At 40.8% G+C, this 18,939-nt stretch overlaps 1 protein-coding gene across 1 annotated transcript; it reads right to left on the bottom strand.

Annotated features, from left to right (window-relative positions):
- Nucleotides 1-1,476: 1,476 nt before the first annotated feature.
- Nucleotides 1,477-14,543, bottom strand: LOC115194233 (5-hydroxytryptamine receptor 3A-like). Its single transcript, XM_029753750.1, has 10 exons — nucleotides 14,413-14,543; nucleotides 11,943-12,054; nucleotides 9,518-9,678; nucleotides 8,266-8,310; nucleotides 6,466-6,575; nucleotides 5,295-5,467; nucleotides 4,999-5,156; nucleotides 4,678-4,888; nucleotides 2,187-2,345; nucleotides 1,477-2,028 (listed from the first exon to the last, which is right to left on the bottom strand). The coding sequence occupies exons 3-10, from the start codon at nucleotides 9,662-9,664 to the stop codon at nucleotides 1,751-1,753; spliced, it is 1,281 nt and encodes a 426-aa protein (XP_029609610.1). The 5' UTR covers nucleotides 9,665-9,678; nucleotides 11,943-12,054; nucleotides 14,413-14,543; the 3' UTR covers nucleotides 1,477-1,750.
- Between the last annotated feature and the right edge of the window lie 4,396 nt (nucleotides 14,544-18,939).

Raw genomic sequence — 18,939 nt, 5'->3', positions numbered from 1 at the left:
TTAGTGTTTCCATATACTGTACAGATTTAAATATACACTGGGTGGTTCGGGCCCTGAATGCTGATTGGCTGACAGCTGTGGTATATCAGACCGTATACCATGGGTATGACAAAACATTTCTTGTTACTGCTCTAATTACATTAGTAACCAGTTTATAATAGCAATAAGGCATCGCATCTAAGAACAGCCCTTAGCCGTGGTATATTGTCCATATAACACACCCCCTTGTGCATTATTGCTTAAATATACACTGTACACATTAGGAGCACCTTCCTAATATTGAGTTGCACCCCCTTTTTCCCCCAGAACTGCCTCAATTCGTCGGATCATGGATTCTACAAGGTGTCGAAAGTGTTCTACAGGAATACTGGCCCATGTTGACTCCAATGCTTCCCACAGTAGTGTCAAGTTGGCTGAATAACCTTTAAGTGGTGGAACATTCTTGGAACATACAGGAAACTGTTGAGTGTGAAAAACCCAGCAGCGTTGCAGTTCTTGACACACTCAAACCGGTGTGCCTGGCACCCACTACCATAACCCGTTTTAAAGGCACTTAAGTCTTTTATCTTGCCCATTCACCCTCTTAATGGCACACATACACAATCCATGTCTTAATTGTCTCAAGATTAAAAAATCCTTCTTTAAACTGTCTTCTCCCCTTCATCATTGAAGGGGATTGACATCAATAAGGGATCATAGCTTTCGCCTGGTCAGTCTGTCATGGAAAGAGCAGGTGTTCCTAATGTTTTGTACACTCAGTGTACGCGTTATGGTAAATTATAAAAAATGACATGTCTCACCTTTGATCCCCACTGATAGAAGGCTCTCTCCATAACACATTTCTCCAGAGCTTGTATGCTGCAGTTGCTTGACTGTTTCCCCTACTGACGTCAAATTCCATTGTTTCAGAACGCCAAACATCTTTCAGAACTTTCAAAAGTACTTCACAAACCGTTTGTTTAAAATTAATATTGTTACTTTTTTAGCGATAATATGTTTATAAATCAACTGAAAAACAATACTATGGTGCCTAGTGAAGGGTTTCCTTCTCCATGACCCCTTGTTTCATATACACCCTTTAACACCACTGATGAGTTTGTGGTTTGAACTCAAACAAATGCTTACACACCGAGACACACACACACACATTATAATAATGTTGCATCTATTATAAAGCATGTAAAGATACATATTCTATCAAATCTTTAAAGAAAATGTGTATTTTACGAAAGGATAAAAGGAACATTACATTTTTTTATAGTGTTCTGAATATTTATTAATATTCATGAACAGAAGAATGTGCTTTAAAAAATTGTATTACAGATAGGTTTACTAACCGATAGATTGCAGACAAAATGTCCTAAATGTAGAATAAAGGTTGTTTTCTTTATATCATGGGAAAAAGTGTATGTTAAGCGCTACTTTGGTTTTGGGGGATTTATTTTGTTATGAAGGACAGTAAACACACGAGCAAAGCAAACTAGCAGTTTATTTACTATCCGTAAACTCAACCACAAAGTAATATCATGAAGGACAACTCTACAGATACAGACACCATGTACAACCAATTTGAAAGAAGAAGAAGATCGCACGGGTCAAGTAACTTAAAAATGTAAGGTCAAACACAAGGCATGTGAGTATAGCTAAATATATATTCTAGAATATAGGCAGATAGCAGACAAACACAAGGGGCTTAGAGCGCCAAGACATACGTACTGTATGATCTACACACACCTTATAAAGTGCAAAACTAATGAAGCCACTGATGATAAGTGAATACCAGAAAACCAATGGTGGTGATGAGATAAAGGCAAAAGTAAGCCTGGTCAATTTGTCGGCCAACTCTCTCCCAGTACCCAGGCTTTTTTTTGTCACATCTCACGCTAGCAAAAAAACATTTCTGCCGTATGTTCCGCACCTCTAGGATCCGCTGCAGTAGGCGGGGGTTGCTCAGCCAGTCTCCATTAAGGTCCTTGTTTGGAATGTCCTCAACCTTCACCAGGCTGATCTCAGCATCTCTCTGAGACTCTAGGAAGAAAATGGGAGGTTTTGTAGCAAGTATTACAAACATAAGGAAAGATCTTGAGCGTCATGAACAATCCCCTTCCTCCCCTCCTAGAATCAACGTGGTGTTTACCCAAGAATGTACACTCTTATGAGGATGACAAAAGAACGAGAGATTTCACCTCTTTGGCAGTCGGTCTCTTCCGGAGTCTCCTCACAGGTCTTAGAAGAGGTCTGGATGTCGTGATCAACCCTGCTGTCCATATCAATCAGGAAGCTCACCAGCATGGTCTCCAGGAGACTGAGGCCCGTGAGGGCAAAGATTACGATGCAGTAAAGAGCTGGAGATGGAGGACAAATGATGTGAAGAGGAGATGAAGACTTCACATTGTACATTTCCTATCCTTAATAACAAAAGTGCAGGTTTACTGTGGGCTTGTGTTTAACAGTGTTACATGATACTGTGCACAGCGGGCTTATGTTATCATAAACTGATAGAGATGTGTTCCTATAATCACATAACTGCTTGACATGTTCTTTTTATCCACAAAATGTCAACTGTGGCCCCAGATGACCAGACTTGACCATTTACGGTACAAAATAACATGAAGTGCTAACAGCTTAGCCATAATCAAAAAGTTAATTAGAAAACATTAGCCTTGCAAAACAGTTTTAGCTTAGCTAGCATCTATTTGTCACTGTCCACTGTTGTGCTATCACAGACTGGAACATGTTCCGGGATTCTTCCGATGGCATTGAGGAGTACACCACATTAGTCACTGGCTTTATCAATAAGTGCATCAAGGACGTTGTCCCCACAGTGACTGTACGAACATACCCCAACCAGAAGCCATGGATTACAGGCAACATTCGCACTGAGCTAAAGGGTAGAGCTGCCGCTTTCAAGTTTCGGGACTCTAACCCGGAAGCTTATAAGAAATCCTGCTATGCCCTCTGACGAACCATAAAACAGGCAAAGCGTCAATACAGGGCTAAGATTGAATCATACTACACCGGCTCCGACGCTCGTCTTATGTGGCAGGGCTTGCAAACTATTACAGACTGCAAAGGGAAGCACAGCCGCGAGCTGCCCAGTGACATGAGAATACCAGACGAGCTAAATCACTTCTATGCTCGCTTCGAGGCAAGCAACACTGAGGCATGCATGAGAGCATCAGCTCTTCCGGACGACTGTGTGATCAAGCTCTCCATAGCCGACGTGAGTAAGACCTTTAAACAGGTCAACAGCCTATAGGGAGCCTATAGGGAGGAGGTCAAAGACCTGGCCGGGTGGTGCCAGAATAACAACCTATCCCTCAACGTAACCAAGACTAAGGAGATAATTGTGGACTACAGGAAAAGGAGGACCGAGCACACCCCCATTCTCATCGACGGGGCTGTAGTGGAGCAGGTTGAGAGCTTCAAGTTCCTTGGTGTTCACATCACCAACAAACTAGAACGGTCCAAACACACCAAGACAGTCGTGAAGAGGGTACGACAAAGCCTATTCCCCCTCAGGAAACTAAAAAGATTTGGCATTGGTCCTCAGATCCTCAAAAGGTTCTACAGCTGCAACATCAAGAGCATCTTGACTGGTTGCATCACTGCCTGGTACAGCAATTGCTCGGCCTCCGACTGCAAGGCACTACAGAGGGTAGTGCATACGGCCCAGTACATCACTGGGGCTAAGCTTCCTGCCATCCTGGACCTCTACACCAGGCGGTGTCAGAGAAAGACCCTAAAAATTGTCAAAGACCCCAGCCATAGACTGTTCTCTCTACCACCGCATGGCAAGCGGTACCGGAGGGCCAAGTCTAGGACAAAATGGCTTCTCAACAGTTTTTACCCCCAAGCCATAAGACTCCTGAACAGGTAATCAAATGGCTACCCAGACTATTTGCATTGTGTGCCCCCCCACCCCTCTTTTACGCTGCTGCTACTCTCTGTTGATCATATATGCATAGTCAATTTAACTATACATTCATGTACATGCTACCTCAATTGGCACAACCAACGTCCCCGCACATTTTTTACATTTTAGTCATTTAGCAGATGCTCTTATCCAGAGCGACTTACAGTAGTGAATACATACATTTCATTTTCATTTCATGCATTTTTATTTTTATATTTTTTTGTACTGACCCCCTGTGGGAATCAAACCCACAACCCTGGCGTTGCACACACCATGCTGGCGTTGCAAACACCATGCTCTACCAACTGAGCCACAGGGAGGCTGCTCATTGGCTAACCGGGCTATCTGAATTGTGTCCCGCCACCCACCACCCGCCAACCCCTCTTTTACGCTACTGCTACTCTCTGTTTATCATATATGCATAGTCACTTTAACCATATTTACATGTACATACTACCTCAGTCAGCCCGACTAACCGGTGTCTGTATGTAGCCTCGCTACTGTTATAGCCTCGCTACTGTATATAGCCTTGCTACTGTTATTTTTCACTGTCTTTTTACTGTTGTTTTTATTGCTTTACTTACCTATTGTTCACCTAATACCTTTTTTGCACTGTTGGTTAGAGCCTGTAAGTAAGCATTTCCCTGTAAGGTCTACACCTGTTGTATTCGGCGCATGTGACAAATAAACTTTGATTTGATTTGGAGAGGTAGATGTGGATTGAGATTTGACATGGTATGATTGGTAGTTAATATTATTACCTATGAGTGGCAGGTCATCTGCTGTGGAAGGCAGGATGTCATTGAGAATCAGCAGTAAGACAGAGATGGACAAGAGTATGGTCACTTTGTAGCCCAGCTTTTCCCCCTTGGCCTCATCAATGAAAAAGGAGGCCAAGTCCAGGATGAGGAAAAATAAGAGTGGCAGTAGGAGGTTGATCACGTATAAAAGGGGTCTTCTTCGTATGCTGATCTGTGAGGAAAATAGTAACTTACTGGACTTAACATTGTTTTTGGAGAATGATCAAATACCATGATGGAACACATTCCTATTCAAGTTCTTGCTCTCTCTGATTTGCATACCTTGTAGACCAGCTTGTCCCAAACAATGTTGTTGTCGTAGATTAGCTTTTCCATGGACAACCTAATGCCCAGGAAGTCCCATTCCCCCAATGTAACCATGACCTTCTCGGAAAATTGGCTCATGATAATGCTGTTGGAGAAGGGCCCCAACTTTATACCTATCAGTAAAAAGATTAAAGAAAATCTATTATACCTCCTGTGTGTGTGTGTGTGTGTGTGTGTGTGTGTGTGTGCGTGCGTGCGTGCGTGTGTGCGTGCGTGCGTGCGTGCGTACGTGCGTACGTGCGTGCGTGTACCTTTAAGCATAAAGGAAATAAAGGTAATGCTGCAGTTCTGGGTGTCAAAGGGGAACTTAAAAAGATTCATCTTGCAGGTGGTGGTCAACCGGCGGCTTTCTGTCACATAGGCCATGCCAGAGTGGGCCACCTCTGTGTAGGGGCTCAATGTGATACTGCCTGTATCAGAAATGCTGAGGGTGCAGACAACAGTGTATCAGTATTCAGCTACAGTTAAAGTTGACTTATTTTAAAGAGACATACTCTCATTAAATCATGATTTACATCATGGAGCAACAGATTTAGTTTAACTTCACTTGGCAGACATATCAGACTGCAGGTCAGGCCCATTGTGTTTTTCATTAAAAGCGAACAAGGCATCGCTCTCCCTAGCTGAGTAAACTCAACTCTGTCCATATGCAGTATACATCTCTATGGAGTTGAGTTGCGGTGGGTGTCGGCGGAGTGTACCACCGGCTACATTGAGTTGCTATTAGTCGATACTGTGGTCCTTTCTTTGTTTGCTGAAATCCATACTTTTTAATATAACTCATGAAATACAATCATCTTTCTCGTTTCTGTTGCTCTAAGATGATGACACAGTGCAATTGAATCTCAGCCTACGATTAGAGTTTAATGAAAAATGATGGATTTCAGCAAACAAAGAAAGGACCACAGTTACACGGGACAAACATAGGTACACAGTAAGGCTTTAACAATTGACATTTTTTACAAGTATCGTCTCATAGCGACTTGATGTAGTCATAGGACACTCCAGATATGTATAGACTGAAATGAGTTTACTCAGCTGCGCTCTCCCAGACAATGAGACATATTTGCTGTTTTTAAGAGGCTTATGAAGAGAGCAGAATCCAGTAGGAAACACATCCGTACTAATTACTATGAGTGAAAACAGCCTTTTCATAAAAGTACCTGTAATCTGAGGTATATGTTGTCCCTGAAACAGTGTGCTAAACACAGACAGAGAAATGTGGTTCTCACACCCAATGCTAATGCCCATTGTTAAGGATGTTTCGGATGTGTTATTGAACCTCTCGTCAAACATGCACCATTATCGACATTGACATTCACTAGAGTACTCTACACCTCCATTACTTTTTACATCATGGCGTCGTAAGCATGCGCAAATGATATCAATCATTTCAACATCCCTATGATGAATGATACTCACTCCTCTAAGATCATAACGTCTGGTATCCACAGCATGTCTCTGGGAACTGCTACGCTCTCAATCCCACACCAGTCGTTGGGTTCCCACGATATCAGTTCATTCTCCCAGCCCTGTAAAAAGACATGGGAGCGAAGAGGCTCATGGGTGAATAAAACCGCAGTAATTTTTTTTATTAAAACATGATATAACACTGCAGTGAATGGATGGTTGTTATTGGTCAAGAGTGTCATTGAGTCATGAGGAACCAATGACATTCATATTGATGATGAATGGTTCTTATTTCTGATTAGGCAGGTTGAGTATTCAATATCAAATATGAGAGGTCAAATGAGATGAAGACATTCACAGCCTTTTAGAGATGGATTGACGTTATATCAATATAATCTATAGTCACTGGGCAATTCCATGGTAAAGGAATTACGCTGAGGCTCATATTTTTCGCTTTAAAATCTATGCCAAACAAAAACAAATGATCGCAAAGTTAAATAAACCATTCAACTCTATGTTAAAAGTAGTCCTTGTGCAATCCCCCCCCAAAAAATAAATAATAATAATCGAATGTGTCATCCAGACAGACACTCAAAGTAGATCGCTGTCCATGGTGCTGAAGTTGCAACATGACTATGCAGCTGCATGCCTATCGAATTGATGATAGGCTTTCTATGGTGCCAGGGCTTTGCTTTAGCTAATGGATGAATGTTTATTGGTAGGTCTATTTGGTCGTAATTTTCTCAGGTTAAGCCTAACATTTCAAGAAGCTATACACGGTGTCACAATGCTGCATTTTTAGACCGCTGGCTGATGGCAATAATAGGTTTACTTTTTGAGTAATTAAAGTTGGAAATTCAAACATTGCAGATTGTTATTCTTTTGTATCAAAAATTTATTTGACAATCAGCTACCCATGGATTTGGTAGCTGTCCTGTTTAGGCTAACTGAACCTGCATTACATGAGCCGTCCTCGCGCTTTCTCCTAGCTTGGATAAAAAGTTGTTTGTAAAAACCAGTCTATTATTGCCAAATAATACAGTCAGTCCACCCTCAAAACACTAGCTTACTAGAAATTGTTTCATTATACAGTGTACTATAAATAGCTACAGTATATACTGTCTTTGGCTGCTATTTAGGTGCTATTTATACATTTTTTCTGAAATCCTTTTTTGTGTGCAAATTTGTGTCCACGCTTGTAGGTCTAGGTTGCGGGCCAGCCTGTTTTCTATACTGTGTATTGCCAACCCATACAGTCTTTCCTGAGACATTTTGCATTGTATGTCCATTGCACTGCAAACAATTGAAATATAGCCTTGATTCTTGAATGATGCATGCCAAGATAGAGCAGAGACAAGAGACTGTTAATATTGCAACCACACGACTCAAACACCTGTTTAAAAAAAAGGAGTCTTGATGCCATGGCATTTGTTCGCAGATATCCCCCTTATACTTTCAATCGGTTTGATAGTTGTCCGCTACTTTGCAATCATTGATTTTTGTTTGGCATACATTTTAAAACGATTCTCAGCTAAATGATGGTCCCGTGGAATTGCCCTACCTGCCCCAACCACATCTTCTTCTTTTTATTTTACTAGGCAAGTCAGTTAAGAACAAATTCTTATTTTCAATGACGGCCTAGGAACAGTGGGTTAACTGCCTTGTTCAGGGGCAGAATGACAGATTTTTACCTTGTCAGCTCATTGATTTGATCTTGCAACCTTTCGGTTACTAGTCCAACGCTCAAACCACTAGGCGACCTGCCGCCCCAGTCAATCTAAATGATAACTAACTATGATTAACTGTACTTACCATTGAGATCATCACATGGGAGGTGAAGGTTTGGGACTTCTCATTCTGCAAACAATCAGAAATGAAAGGATGTCACAGAGACAACACTGGAGTGTGTGGTAGTGCAGTACATATTGTGCATTTACTTACACAGATATCATTCAGTGCACTGTATTACAAAGTGCTGAAATCAGTTTAGTACTAGTCACTTTAACATACAGGATAACCAGTTAAATGTAACTAAATGTAATAAAAATGTAATCCATGTAATCCCCAAAAGTAATTATTTATGGGAGGGCTATAAACAATAAATCGTAATGCTGCATACTCAAAGAAAGGTTACAATCTCACCTTTTTGGTAAAAATAGTTATACATTGCTGAGGTGTAGTCACTTTTGAGGACACAAGCTCAAGTACACAGTACAAATATGATAAAAATGTAAAATATTTTATATGATGTATTTCCTATTCAACAAAACTGTATGAATAAGGCTCAAAATGACATGCTTACTAAATATAGTGTAATACAATTATAAAAGGGCTAACTATAAGATTTCACCTTCCTTATAACTGTAAAATACATATTTGTATGTTTTAGTATCAGAGAAAATGTGCATATTTTCTAAAGGTCTCTTGATCAAAACGTTTGCCCCGATCTCTGTCAATGTCTCACAGAGCTCTAGCTTGGCTTCCTGAACTTGTTAGGAACTCGCCGTTCTTCTCAAATATATTGTCCATGACCAACAGAAAGTGTTTTTTGTTTAAAATCTAGGAATTGTTTTAAATGAATGACTATAAATTGATCTCCAAAAGTGCTACAGTGATAAAACCACTCTCTTCTGCTGCGCTACGATGTAAGGATTGCAGGCATGTGCTTTGTCAGTGGCTGTGACACGAGGTTCGGCTAGGAGTTGATGGACAGTCGGAAGAGCGAATGAAATGGTAGGAGGGACATCCCAGCTTCAAATGGTTTCAGATTTCACATCCTACTTCACACAGGCAAAAAAATATATAGATCCAGGGCTCCCGCTCAATGCAAGCCATTTTGATCTACATTGTCCACAGATCGATATATAGGCAAAAATGTTGGTCCGAACTGGTACCAGAACCATGCAGGTCCCCTAAACAGGGGACTTTAGATGTTTATTAACATACAGGACAAAGGATGCATGAATGTATCAGTCAGGGGTCAATACACAAGGAATATCAAACAACAGACAGTATTGAAAGTTAGATCTGAATCTGTAAGCTACAGGGAGCTAAAAATACTTACCACATCCAAAATACCATATAGATAAGTGTCCACCATAACCGGCGTAGGTGTTGTCCAGTTCCACACCGGCCGCACATTTGATAAACTCTCACTTTTCTGTGACAGACCCAGGTGATCTAGAAGACGATGATAGGAACAATTGCTCATACTTGAGACGCCACCTGCTAAGGAGATGAGGTCCCATATTAGACATTATGCTGGTACCATAATAATGGCAAACAGGACAGGTTAACTTCCTCTCATCAACCAAGTGTAGACTGTGCAACTCACGACTGTGCGAGGCATTAGCTCTGGGAGCTAACGTATGTCTACAGGTCTCGAGCAAGGTTACTCATCATGCGGAAAATGGCTAATTGAACCACCTTGAGAACTCACCCATCAGAGCCAGTGAATACAGAAGCCACAGAGCGATCGTCATTGCTGTGTGTACAGGCTCACAGAGTGGTGTCCAAGTGGCAGGGCTGCGTTTTCTATTTGTGTGTGAGTGTATTGCTAGTGCGCATGACTCAGTCGACACCATAATTTTTCATTACTTTGGTCAGGGGAACAGAGTAATAAAACAAATATCCATTCTGGTTAAAATGTGTAGTTCCGCCTGTTGCATAGGCGTAAAGCTCCAGTACTGAACGACACAGATTGGATTCAGTGGACTGATGGTGAGGGTCTGCTCCTAACTTAGAGCTGAGATGAGCAGCTTGTGGTCAGTAGCCTCGTCTCACCTCGTGTTTAACACCACTGCGTTTGTGGCTTGATATAAGAGAGAAGAATATGTGCTTTAGAAAATTGTATTACAGAGAAGTTTATGAACCCATAGATTGCAGACAAAATGTCATAAATGTATAATAAAGAATGTTTTCTTTATATCACAGGAAAAAGTGTATGTTAAAGCACTACTTGGGTCAAATCGTCTCCCATTACCCAGGCTTCTTCTTGTCACATCGGCCAATTTCCAACCTTCCATTCTTCAGCAAAATTCTGGAGAAATTGGTTTTCAAACAGCAAAATTATCTTTTAAGTTTAAAAAAAATCCAATCTGGTTTTCGTGCCCGCCACAGCACAGAGACAGCCTTAGTTAAAATGGTAAATGATCTTGGAGCCAACAGATTCCAAACAGCTCTCTTTCCTTGTACTCTTGGATTTAAGTGCTGCATTCAACCCTATTGACCATGATGTCCTTCTGGACAGACTGGAGAGGTATGTTGGCCTCTCCAGTCCAGTTCTAAATTGGTTTAGGACCCATTTAACTGGTCAAGAGTTTGTCATCACCCTTGGTGAACATAACTCAGAGAAAATAGCTATCACATGTGCCTTTCCACAAGGTTCGATTTAGGTCCGGTTTATATACTTGGCAGCGTTGTCAGGAAGCACATCATTGATTTGTATTGCTATGCAGAAGATTCACAACTTTACATTTCCATGTCACCAGATGATTTTAGCTCCACATAAATTATTAGACTGTATTAGTTAGTGATTTAAATACTTGGAAGGCTCACAACTTCCTCCAGCTAAATTAAGACAAGGTACTTTTTATTGGAGCCAAAGCACAGAGAGAGAATCTGGCTGCACATTTTAATTCATGGGCAAAAAAGATAAAACACCAGGTAAAAAGCCTAGGTGTCATTTTAGATTCTGAACTCAATTTCAAATCACACATTGGGAATGAGACCAAAATAGCTTTTTACCGTCTGAGGAACATTGCCAAGGTGCGGCCGTTTCTATCTCAGGCTGATACAGAGAGACTCCTCCATGCTTTTACTACAAGCATGCTTGACTACTGTAATGCTCTCCTGTCTGGTCTACCCAAGAAAGCCATTGGTCAACTGCAAAACAAAACAGAATGCTGCAGCACAGGTGTTGACAAAGACCAGACGGAGAGCACACAATACATCGGTTTTAAGGTCTCTGCACTGGCTGCCTGTGAGTTTTAGAATTAGTTTTAAGTTTCTTCTATAGTTTTTTTTTTTTAAATCAATCCACGATTGTGCACCCCAATGCATAAGACATGCTTTTGAGTTACGTCCCACATAGGTTCTCCGGCACTTACCTTTTAACTATCCCAAAGCCTAGGACCAAGAAGCATGAAGAGGCAGCCTTTAGTTACTATGCCCCCAGCCTCTGGAATAGTCTGCCAGAGAACATGAGGGGGGCTGAAACTGTGTACATATTTAACAGAGATCTTAAAACACATCTTTTTAGCTTTTTTTTTTCCTTAAGGTACTTTTTCACTCATTCCGTTTTTATTGTTATTCTTTCGGGTTTTTTTTATCCTCTTATGTTTCAGTTTTTTTATTCATTTATTTATTTATGTTTTTCCCTGTGAAGCGCATTGCGTTGCATTCATGTCTGAAATGTTCTATATAAATGCAGCTTTGATTTGATCTCACGTTAGCAAAGAACCATTTCTGCCGTACTGTACGTTACGCACATCCAGGATCCGCTGCAGCAGGCGGAGGTTTCCTTCAAGGTCCTTCTTGTTTGGAATGTCCTCAACCTTCACCAGACTGATCTCAGCATTTCTCTCAGGTGCTAGAAAGAAACTGGGAGGTTTTGTAGAAAGTATTGCAAACACAAGGAATGTTTTAGTTGACAAGACAAAAAAAATAAAAACACAAACCAACAGACATTACCCAAATATACATTTATTCCCCCACCCTCTCCCCTTCCCACCCACAGGACCTGCTTACTTAAGTACATATAAAGTAATGATTTTATACTGCTAATAGTTGTAGTCCATATATAGGTATTTCTATAAATAACGGGGACGGGGGTTGTATATGCTGTACAGTGCATGAGTGCAGAGTTTGATGGTGAGCCGTGCATTGCATGAAGTGCAATTTTGTGCTGTTTCTATCAGGTACATTGTTAAACATATTATATTGTGTATTGTACTTCTTGTATTATTTTGGTAACTACTGTACATTGCCCCAGTGAACAAGCACCAAATCACCATGCGTGAGTGATGAGTTGGATGGTGAGCCGTGGATTGCATGACGTGCAATTTTGTGCTGTTTCTATCAGAATAAATCTCCATGACTGGTGCTACAAATTGGAGTCCGTGTCGATGATTGTACACAACACACCAGAAGAGTACTGTTACACAAGCCTCTTGTATTGTTTAAAATTGCAGGTGTAACATGGCAAAACCAAAATATTTGTCATGTTATTTCATTACCAGGTGATATTGTGAATAAGCCCAGCAGGCTGTGTAATATGTTGTCATTTATATCCAGAATAATGAATAGGAATAACGAATAGGAATAACGTTGGGTGTTGCGCGATTATTCTATCCTGCACACGATTAGTCTATCCTGCACACTATCGCACAGTAGACTAGCGTGTCCAATCCTAGGCACAAAAACATATGAAAACATAAACTCATTACCTTGATGCGATCTCTGTTAAATCTAACGATTAGAACGGTTAGAAGCATTTGATTTAGCAATCGCATACATTCGTTTGGATTTGTGTGCCAATGAAAACTGTTTTCACCATGTAACTTAAGGACACACAAAATGTTACTTAGTTACACTGCATTTCTGAGATCTCTATACAAAAAAACTGTAGGACAGCTAGATCCAGGGTTCTTACAGGGTTTAAGTTTAATGTCTAATGTAACTGATTAATGCTTAATATGATATAACGACAACGTACACTGCCATAAATGCAAGGACAAAAAAGTAATGTTTTATGTCACACAATTTGACAAATCCATCAAGACACCAACCATGATAAAGGGTTGTATTTTTTCCCTTATTTTAGCAGGTAAATTGACAGAACACGTTCTCATTTACAGCAATGAGCTGGGGAATAGTTACAGGATGAATGAGCCAATTGTAAACTGGGGATGGTTAGGTGGCCGTGATGGTATGAAGGCCAGATTGGGACTTTAGCCAGGACACCGGGGTTAACACCCCTACTCTTACAATATGTGCCATGGGATCTTTAGTAACCACAGAGAGTCAGGCCACCCGTTTAACATCCCATCTGAAAGACAGCACCCTACACAGGCCAATGTCCCCAATCACTGCCCTAGGGCATTGGGATATTTTTTTTAGACCAGAGGAAAGCGTGCCTTCTACTGGCCCTCCAACATCACTTCCAGCTGAATCTGATCTCCCATGCAGGGACTGACCAGGACCAACCCTGCTTATCTTCAGAAATAATCCAGCAGTGTCATGCAGGGTGGTATGTTACAGGTTTTAAATCAACCCATGCATTTTTTATTGAATATAGCTATGATCCCCCTTATATCTTAATGTAATGACATAAAACAAATAGGCAGATTATTATCAAAGACTTATCAACTGCTGTAACAAGTTGTCCAGTATAGAAAATCCTCACTGGTATCCTAGTTTATAGAAAGACCCAAAGGTTAATATTCTATGATTTTGCACCATGCAGGCTAGCGATTGATGGTTAGTTTAGCAACCATTCTCTTGGCTGCTGTTAGGCCTGTAGGAAAAATCCTCCTCTGCCTGTATGTTAAGTTCAGTGAAGGGTCATAATTAAGCAGCAGCACTTTGGGCAGACATGCAATGGGTTTAGGCAAAATGCCTGATAAGGATGAAGCCACAGATTGCCAAAAGGAGAAAACCTCTGGGCAATCTTAGACCATATGAATACATGCGCCAGGAGTACCCTGGAGGCAGAGCATACAGACAGAGGTTGAGTTTATGTTCATCTGGAAAAAAAAAAAAATTGAGTCGGAGAACTCATATGGGCAAAATTGTCGTGGGTCATTTGGTAATTACGTTTCTTGATGAGAATGTAATATTGGACCAGACAGTACTTCAGTTAATATCTACTGCTGGTACATCTTCATTCCATTTTTAATAGATTGGTAATATGTTGGTTTGTAGAAATATTTATAATTTGGAGACTATGCCCTTACTTACCCTTGAGGTAATTATTTTGTGGATAGGATGAGATGATTAGAATCCCAGTGTACTCCATAAGCACACAGAGCAGAACGAAGCTGCAAATTAAAGAAAAGTTAAGAACCAGACCGATGTTATTGCTTTTTCAAGTCATGGAATTGTTGGGGTCCGTTTCCTTGTTCCTTGTCAATCATTGGCTCATTGGTGAAATTAGCATTATGACAATATCTTTAATTAAATCATTCAAAAACCTTTATTAATGCAACTGCAGTCAGAAGTTGACAACAGGAACTTAACGTATGTTTCCGAGTAAGTTCTGCATCAAAGAAAAGGTTCCAAGTTATTTTATTAAAGCCAAAGTCCAGCCCTAGTGATGTCACTTCCTACGTCATTATCTTCTACTTATGAGAGCAAAACCAACACTAAAACTCTTGTTTATATACCTATCTAAAAGCTTAGCAGTAAATGTCCAAGTTGATTTATAGTGGAATGTCTTACATCTCTTACACTCCCCTGCAGAGTTCTGTCTTCAGTCACACATTTCTCAGACAGTTTCTTCATAATAGGCAGAGAGACTAGAAAAGTGCTGTGGAACAATATTAAACCTCATAATGTATAGATATTGTTCATCTGTAGTCTAGGACCCTATAAATGTAATGAGGGAGGGGTCTTATAACCCCTCCCCATCTATTAATACAACATAAGCATAATCAATTATTATAATACATCAAACATTTGGTACAGCCCCTATCATGACCCCTAGGTGAACCCCTTTCAGAATGCAGGTAGGCTACAACTGTCCACAATGTCAGAGAGAGTATGAATTCCTCTCTCACTCCAAACTGGAAAAGATATTGGCTGGCCACCCATGAGGAGACTGTAATTATTAAACAATGGTATATGGGGGTGAATGGTGATGATTAATAATATATTTGCAATGGTTCCCCATTGAACACCATATTGCATGCATTTGCATGATGATAGGGCCAAAGGTAAGTTTGGCTTTTTTTGATAGAGATGTTTGAATATACCAGATCTTGGAGCCTGTACAGTTTTGCTAAATTATCCCAGAGGGGGCGCCAGGTCACTGAGACGTTGGGGTTCAACCACACACATAGTGGGCGCAAAATAAAGGTCCAGAAATATAATTTAAGATTGGAGAGGTTTTGGCCTCCAGAACACTTCTGTCTTTGTTAAGTGGACATTTCCCCTCCATATAAATTTGGAAATCAAAGTGTCCCAGCGGCGGTGAAAGTGGAATCATAGAGCTGTAAAAGTTTATTGGAGGAAGTATATTATTTTAATTTGTGCATTTAGACCATCTTTGTAGGTCTGATTCTACTTGTTTATAAACACTATTAAAATTGGTAGTGGTGGTGATCTGTAAGGACGGATGGATGTCAATACCTAGATATTTGAAATGGCTTACTATTGGGATGTCAGGGGACAGGGAGCTATTTCTCATATCTTTATAAAGCGGTAGTAGTGAAGATTTGGCCCAATTCATTTTGCAACCTGAGATTGAACTGAAATTTTTAATGATATTGAGAAGGACAGGTAGAGAACGAGGAGCGTCTCCAACATATAATAAAATATCATCCGCATAAAGGGAGATATAGCGGTCAGAGTTGTGAGCAGTGATAGGAACATGTGTGGACTGACAGACTGCCTGAGCCAGGGGTTCCAGTGATAACGCAAAGAACAAGCTGCTGAGAGGACATCCTTGCCTTGTACCTCTGGCAATGGGAAATTGTTTAGAACACAAAGTGTACAAAACATTAGGAGCACCTTCCTAATATTGAGTTACACCTCCGAATATGTCCTGGAGTCTACAAATTGTTGAAAGCGTTCCACAGGGATGCTGACACATGTTGACGCCAATGCTTCCCACAGTTGTGTGAAGTTGGCTGGATGTCCTTTGGGTAGTGGACCATTCTTGATATACACAGGAAACTGTAGAGCGTGAAAAACCCAGCAGCGTTGCAGTTCTTAACACACCCAAACCGATACGCCTGTCACCTACTACCATACCCCGTTCAAAGGCACACATATTTTGTCTTGCCCATTCACCCTATGAATTGTACACACACAATCTATGTCTCAACCGTCTCAAGGCTAAAAAAATAATTATTTAACCTATTTCCTCCTCTTCATCTACACTGATTAAATTGGATTCAACAGCTGACATCAATAAGGAATCATAGCTTTCACCTGGATTCATTCTACAGTGCCTTCGGAAAGTATTCAGACCCCTTGACATTTTCCACATTTTGTTACGTTACAGCCTTATTCTAAAATGTATTAAATTAAATGTTTTCCCTCATCAATCTACACACAATACCCAATAATGACAAAGCAAAAACTGTTTTTTAGACATTTCTGCTAATTAAAAAATAAAAAACTGAAATATCACATCTACATAAGTATTCAGAGCTTTTACTCAGTACTTTGTTGAAGCACCATTGGCAGCAATTACAACCTTGAGTCTTCTTGGGTATGACGCTACAAGCTTGGCACACCTGTATTTGGGAGTGTCTCCCATTCTTCTCTGCATATCCTCTCAAGCTCTGTCAGGTTGGATGGGGAGTGTTGCTGCACAGCTATTTTCAGATCTCTCCAGAGATGATAGATCGGGTGCAAGTCCGGGCTCTGGCTGGGCCACTCAAGGACATTTAGAGACTTGTCCCGAAGCCACTCCTGCGCTGTCTTGGCTGTGTGCTGTCGTGTCTCTGACTGATTAAATAAGATGGCAGGTTATTTTTCAAATTGATTACCTAATGTTTAATTTATTACGTGATTTAATTAAACCATGTAACAATTAACTCATTAATTACCTGGGGCACCACGGAAGAGTGTTTATAGAGCTGCTGTCTTCCGAATAAACTCTTTTAAAGATCTAAAGATCTTTTATATCAATATCAGTCAATTATTAATCATCACCTTATTCAGTCTCATTCTGATTGTCATAAAGTACTTGGTAATCTGTACGAACTCTGGCTAACAATTGAATCAGCAATACACAAATTGGCTTAATTATCTATTTACTAAATACCTAAATAATCACACAGAAGGACATATATATACACAGGATAGATCATACATCGATTACTAATCATGTCATGAAGTCCCTAGTGGACTAAGCCGATATGACGGCTGGTTACACAAAGAAAGGGGTTGGGTTTGAATGAAAGAGCAGGAAGACTGAGGGACAAAGAATTGGGTCTCTATCGGACCTTGAGAACCTATGCTACCGTAAATACAGAATCTTATGCATTCTAATAACCGCCCATTCGGAAAAGGAAAATGCAAGATCGAGTAAATATATAAGCTGCGCTTCGATAGATGGGTGGAAGATGGAAGACTGGTTTGCCAAGCAGAGATCGCCATTGTCCTTTGAAGAATATTCCAGTCCTCACGTCATCGGGAACTAAGGTTGACTTCCGTCAACAGGCTTTTGTACTGGGGGAGAGAAGGGTGTGTTTCATAGTTCTCAACCAATGTCTGTTCACTTGGGTGTGGCCACTGACTGGGCCTAAGTTATACTATGAAATAATTATGTTATTTAGGAGGCTAAAATTACATTTCATCTTTTCACAAATAGTTTCATATTTAAACATTTCAATTGCACAACAATTCCTCACCCAACAGGGCAATGTCATGAAGGTGCTTAGGGTCATTGTCCTGTTGAAAGGGGAAGCATCGCCCCAGTCTGAGGTCCTGAGCACTCTGGAGCAGGTTTTCATCAAGGATCTCTCTGTAATTTGCTCTGTTCATCTTTGCCTCGATCCTGACTACTCTCCACCATGCCACCACTATGCACTATGGGATGGTGCCAGGTTTCCTCCAGACGCTTGGCATTCAGGCCAAATAGTTGAATTTTGGTTCAGATCAGAGAATCTTTAGGTGCCTTTTGGCAAACTCCAAGTGGGCTGTCATGTGCCTTTTACTGAGGAGTGGCTTCCGTCTGGCCAATCTACCATAAAGACCTGATTGGTGGAGGGCTGCAGAGATGGTTGTCCTTCTGGAAGGTTCTCCCATCTCCACAGAGGATCTCTGAAGCACTGTCAGATTGAGCATCGGGTTCTTGGTCACCTCCCTGACCAAGGCCGTTCTTCCCTGATTGCTCAGTTTGGCCGGGCGGACAGCTCTAGGAAGAGTCTTGGTGGTTCCAAACTTCTTCCATTAAAGAATGATGGAGGCCACTGTGTTCTTGGGGACCTTCAATGCTGCAGAATTTTTTTAATACCCTTCCCCAGACACAATCCTGTCTCGGAGCACTACGGTCAATTATTTTGACCTCATGGCTTGGTTTTTGCTCTGACATGCACTGTCAACTGCGGGACCTTATATAGACAGGTGTGTGCCTTTCCAAATCATGTTCAATCAATTGAATCTACCACAGGTGGACTCCAATCAAGTTGTAAAAACATCTCAAAGGTGATCAGTGGAAACAAGATACACCTGAGCTCAATCTCGAGGGTCTGAATACTTATGTAAATGTGATAATACATCTTACATTTTTAATACATTTGCAAACATTTATTA

This window comes from Salmo trutta, chromosome 5 (assembly GCF_901001165.1).
Source record: "Salmo trutta chromosome 5, fSalTru1.1, whole genome shotgun sequence".
NCBI classification, from domain to species: Eukaryota; Metazoa; Chordata; class Actinopteri; order Salmoniformes; family Salmonidae; genus Salmo; species Salmo trutta.
Note: the sequence above shows the minus strand (reverse complement) of the source record. Positions and strands in the feature narration are given on the sequence as shown.

Bases quoted from the DNA above. Each gene is read 5' to 3' on its own strand.
- LOC115194233 (XM_029753750.1), bottom strand. From the start codon at position 9,664: ATGAGCAATTGTTCCTATCATCGTCTTCTAGATCACCTGGGTCTGTCA. The intron at 8,311-9,517 runs GTAAGTATTTTT...GATTGTTTGCAG, and splicing joins TATATGGTATTTTGGATGTG to AATGAGAAGTCCCAAACCTT. The intron at 2,346-4,677 runs GTAATAATATTA...CTCCATCTCCAG, and splicing joins AGATGACCTGCCACTCATAG to CTCTTTACTGCATCGTAATC.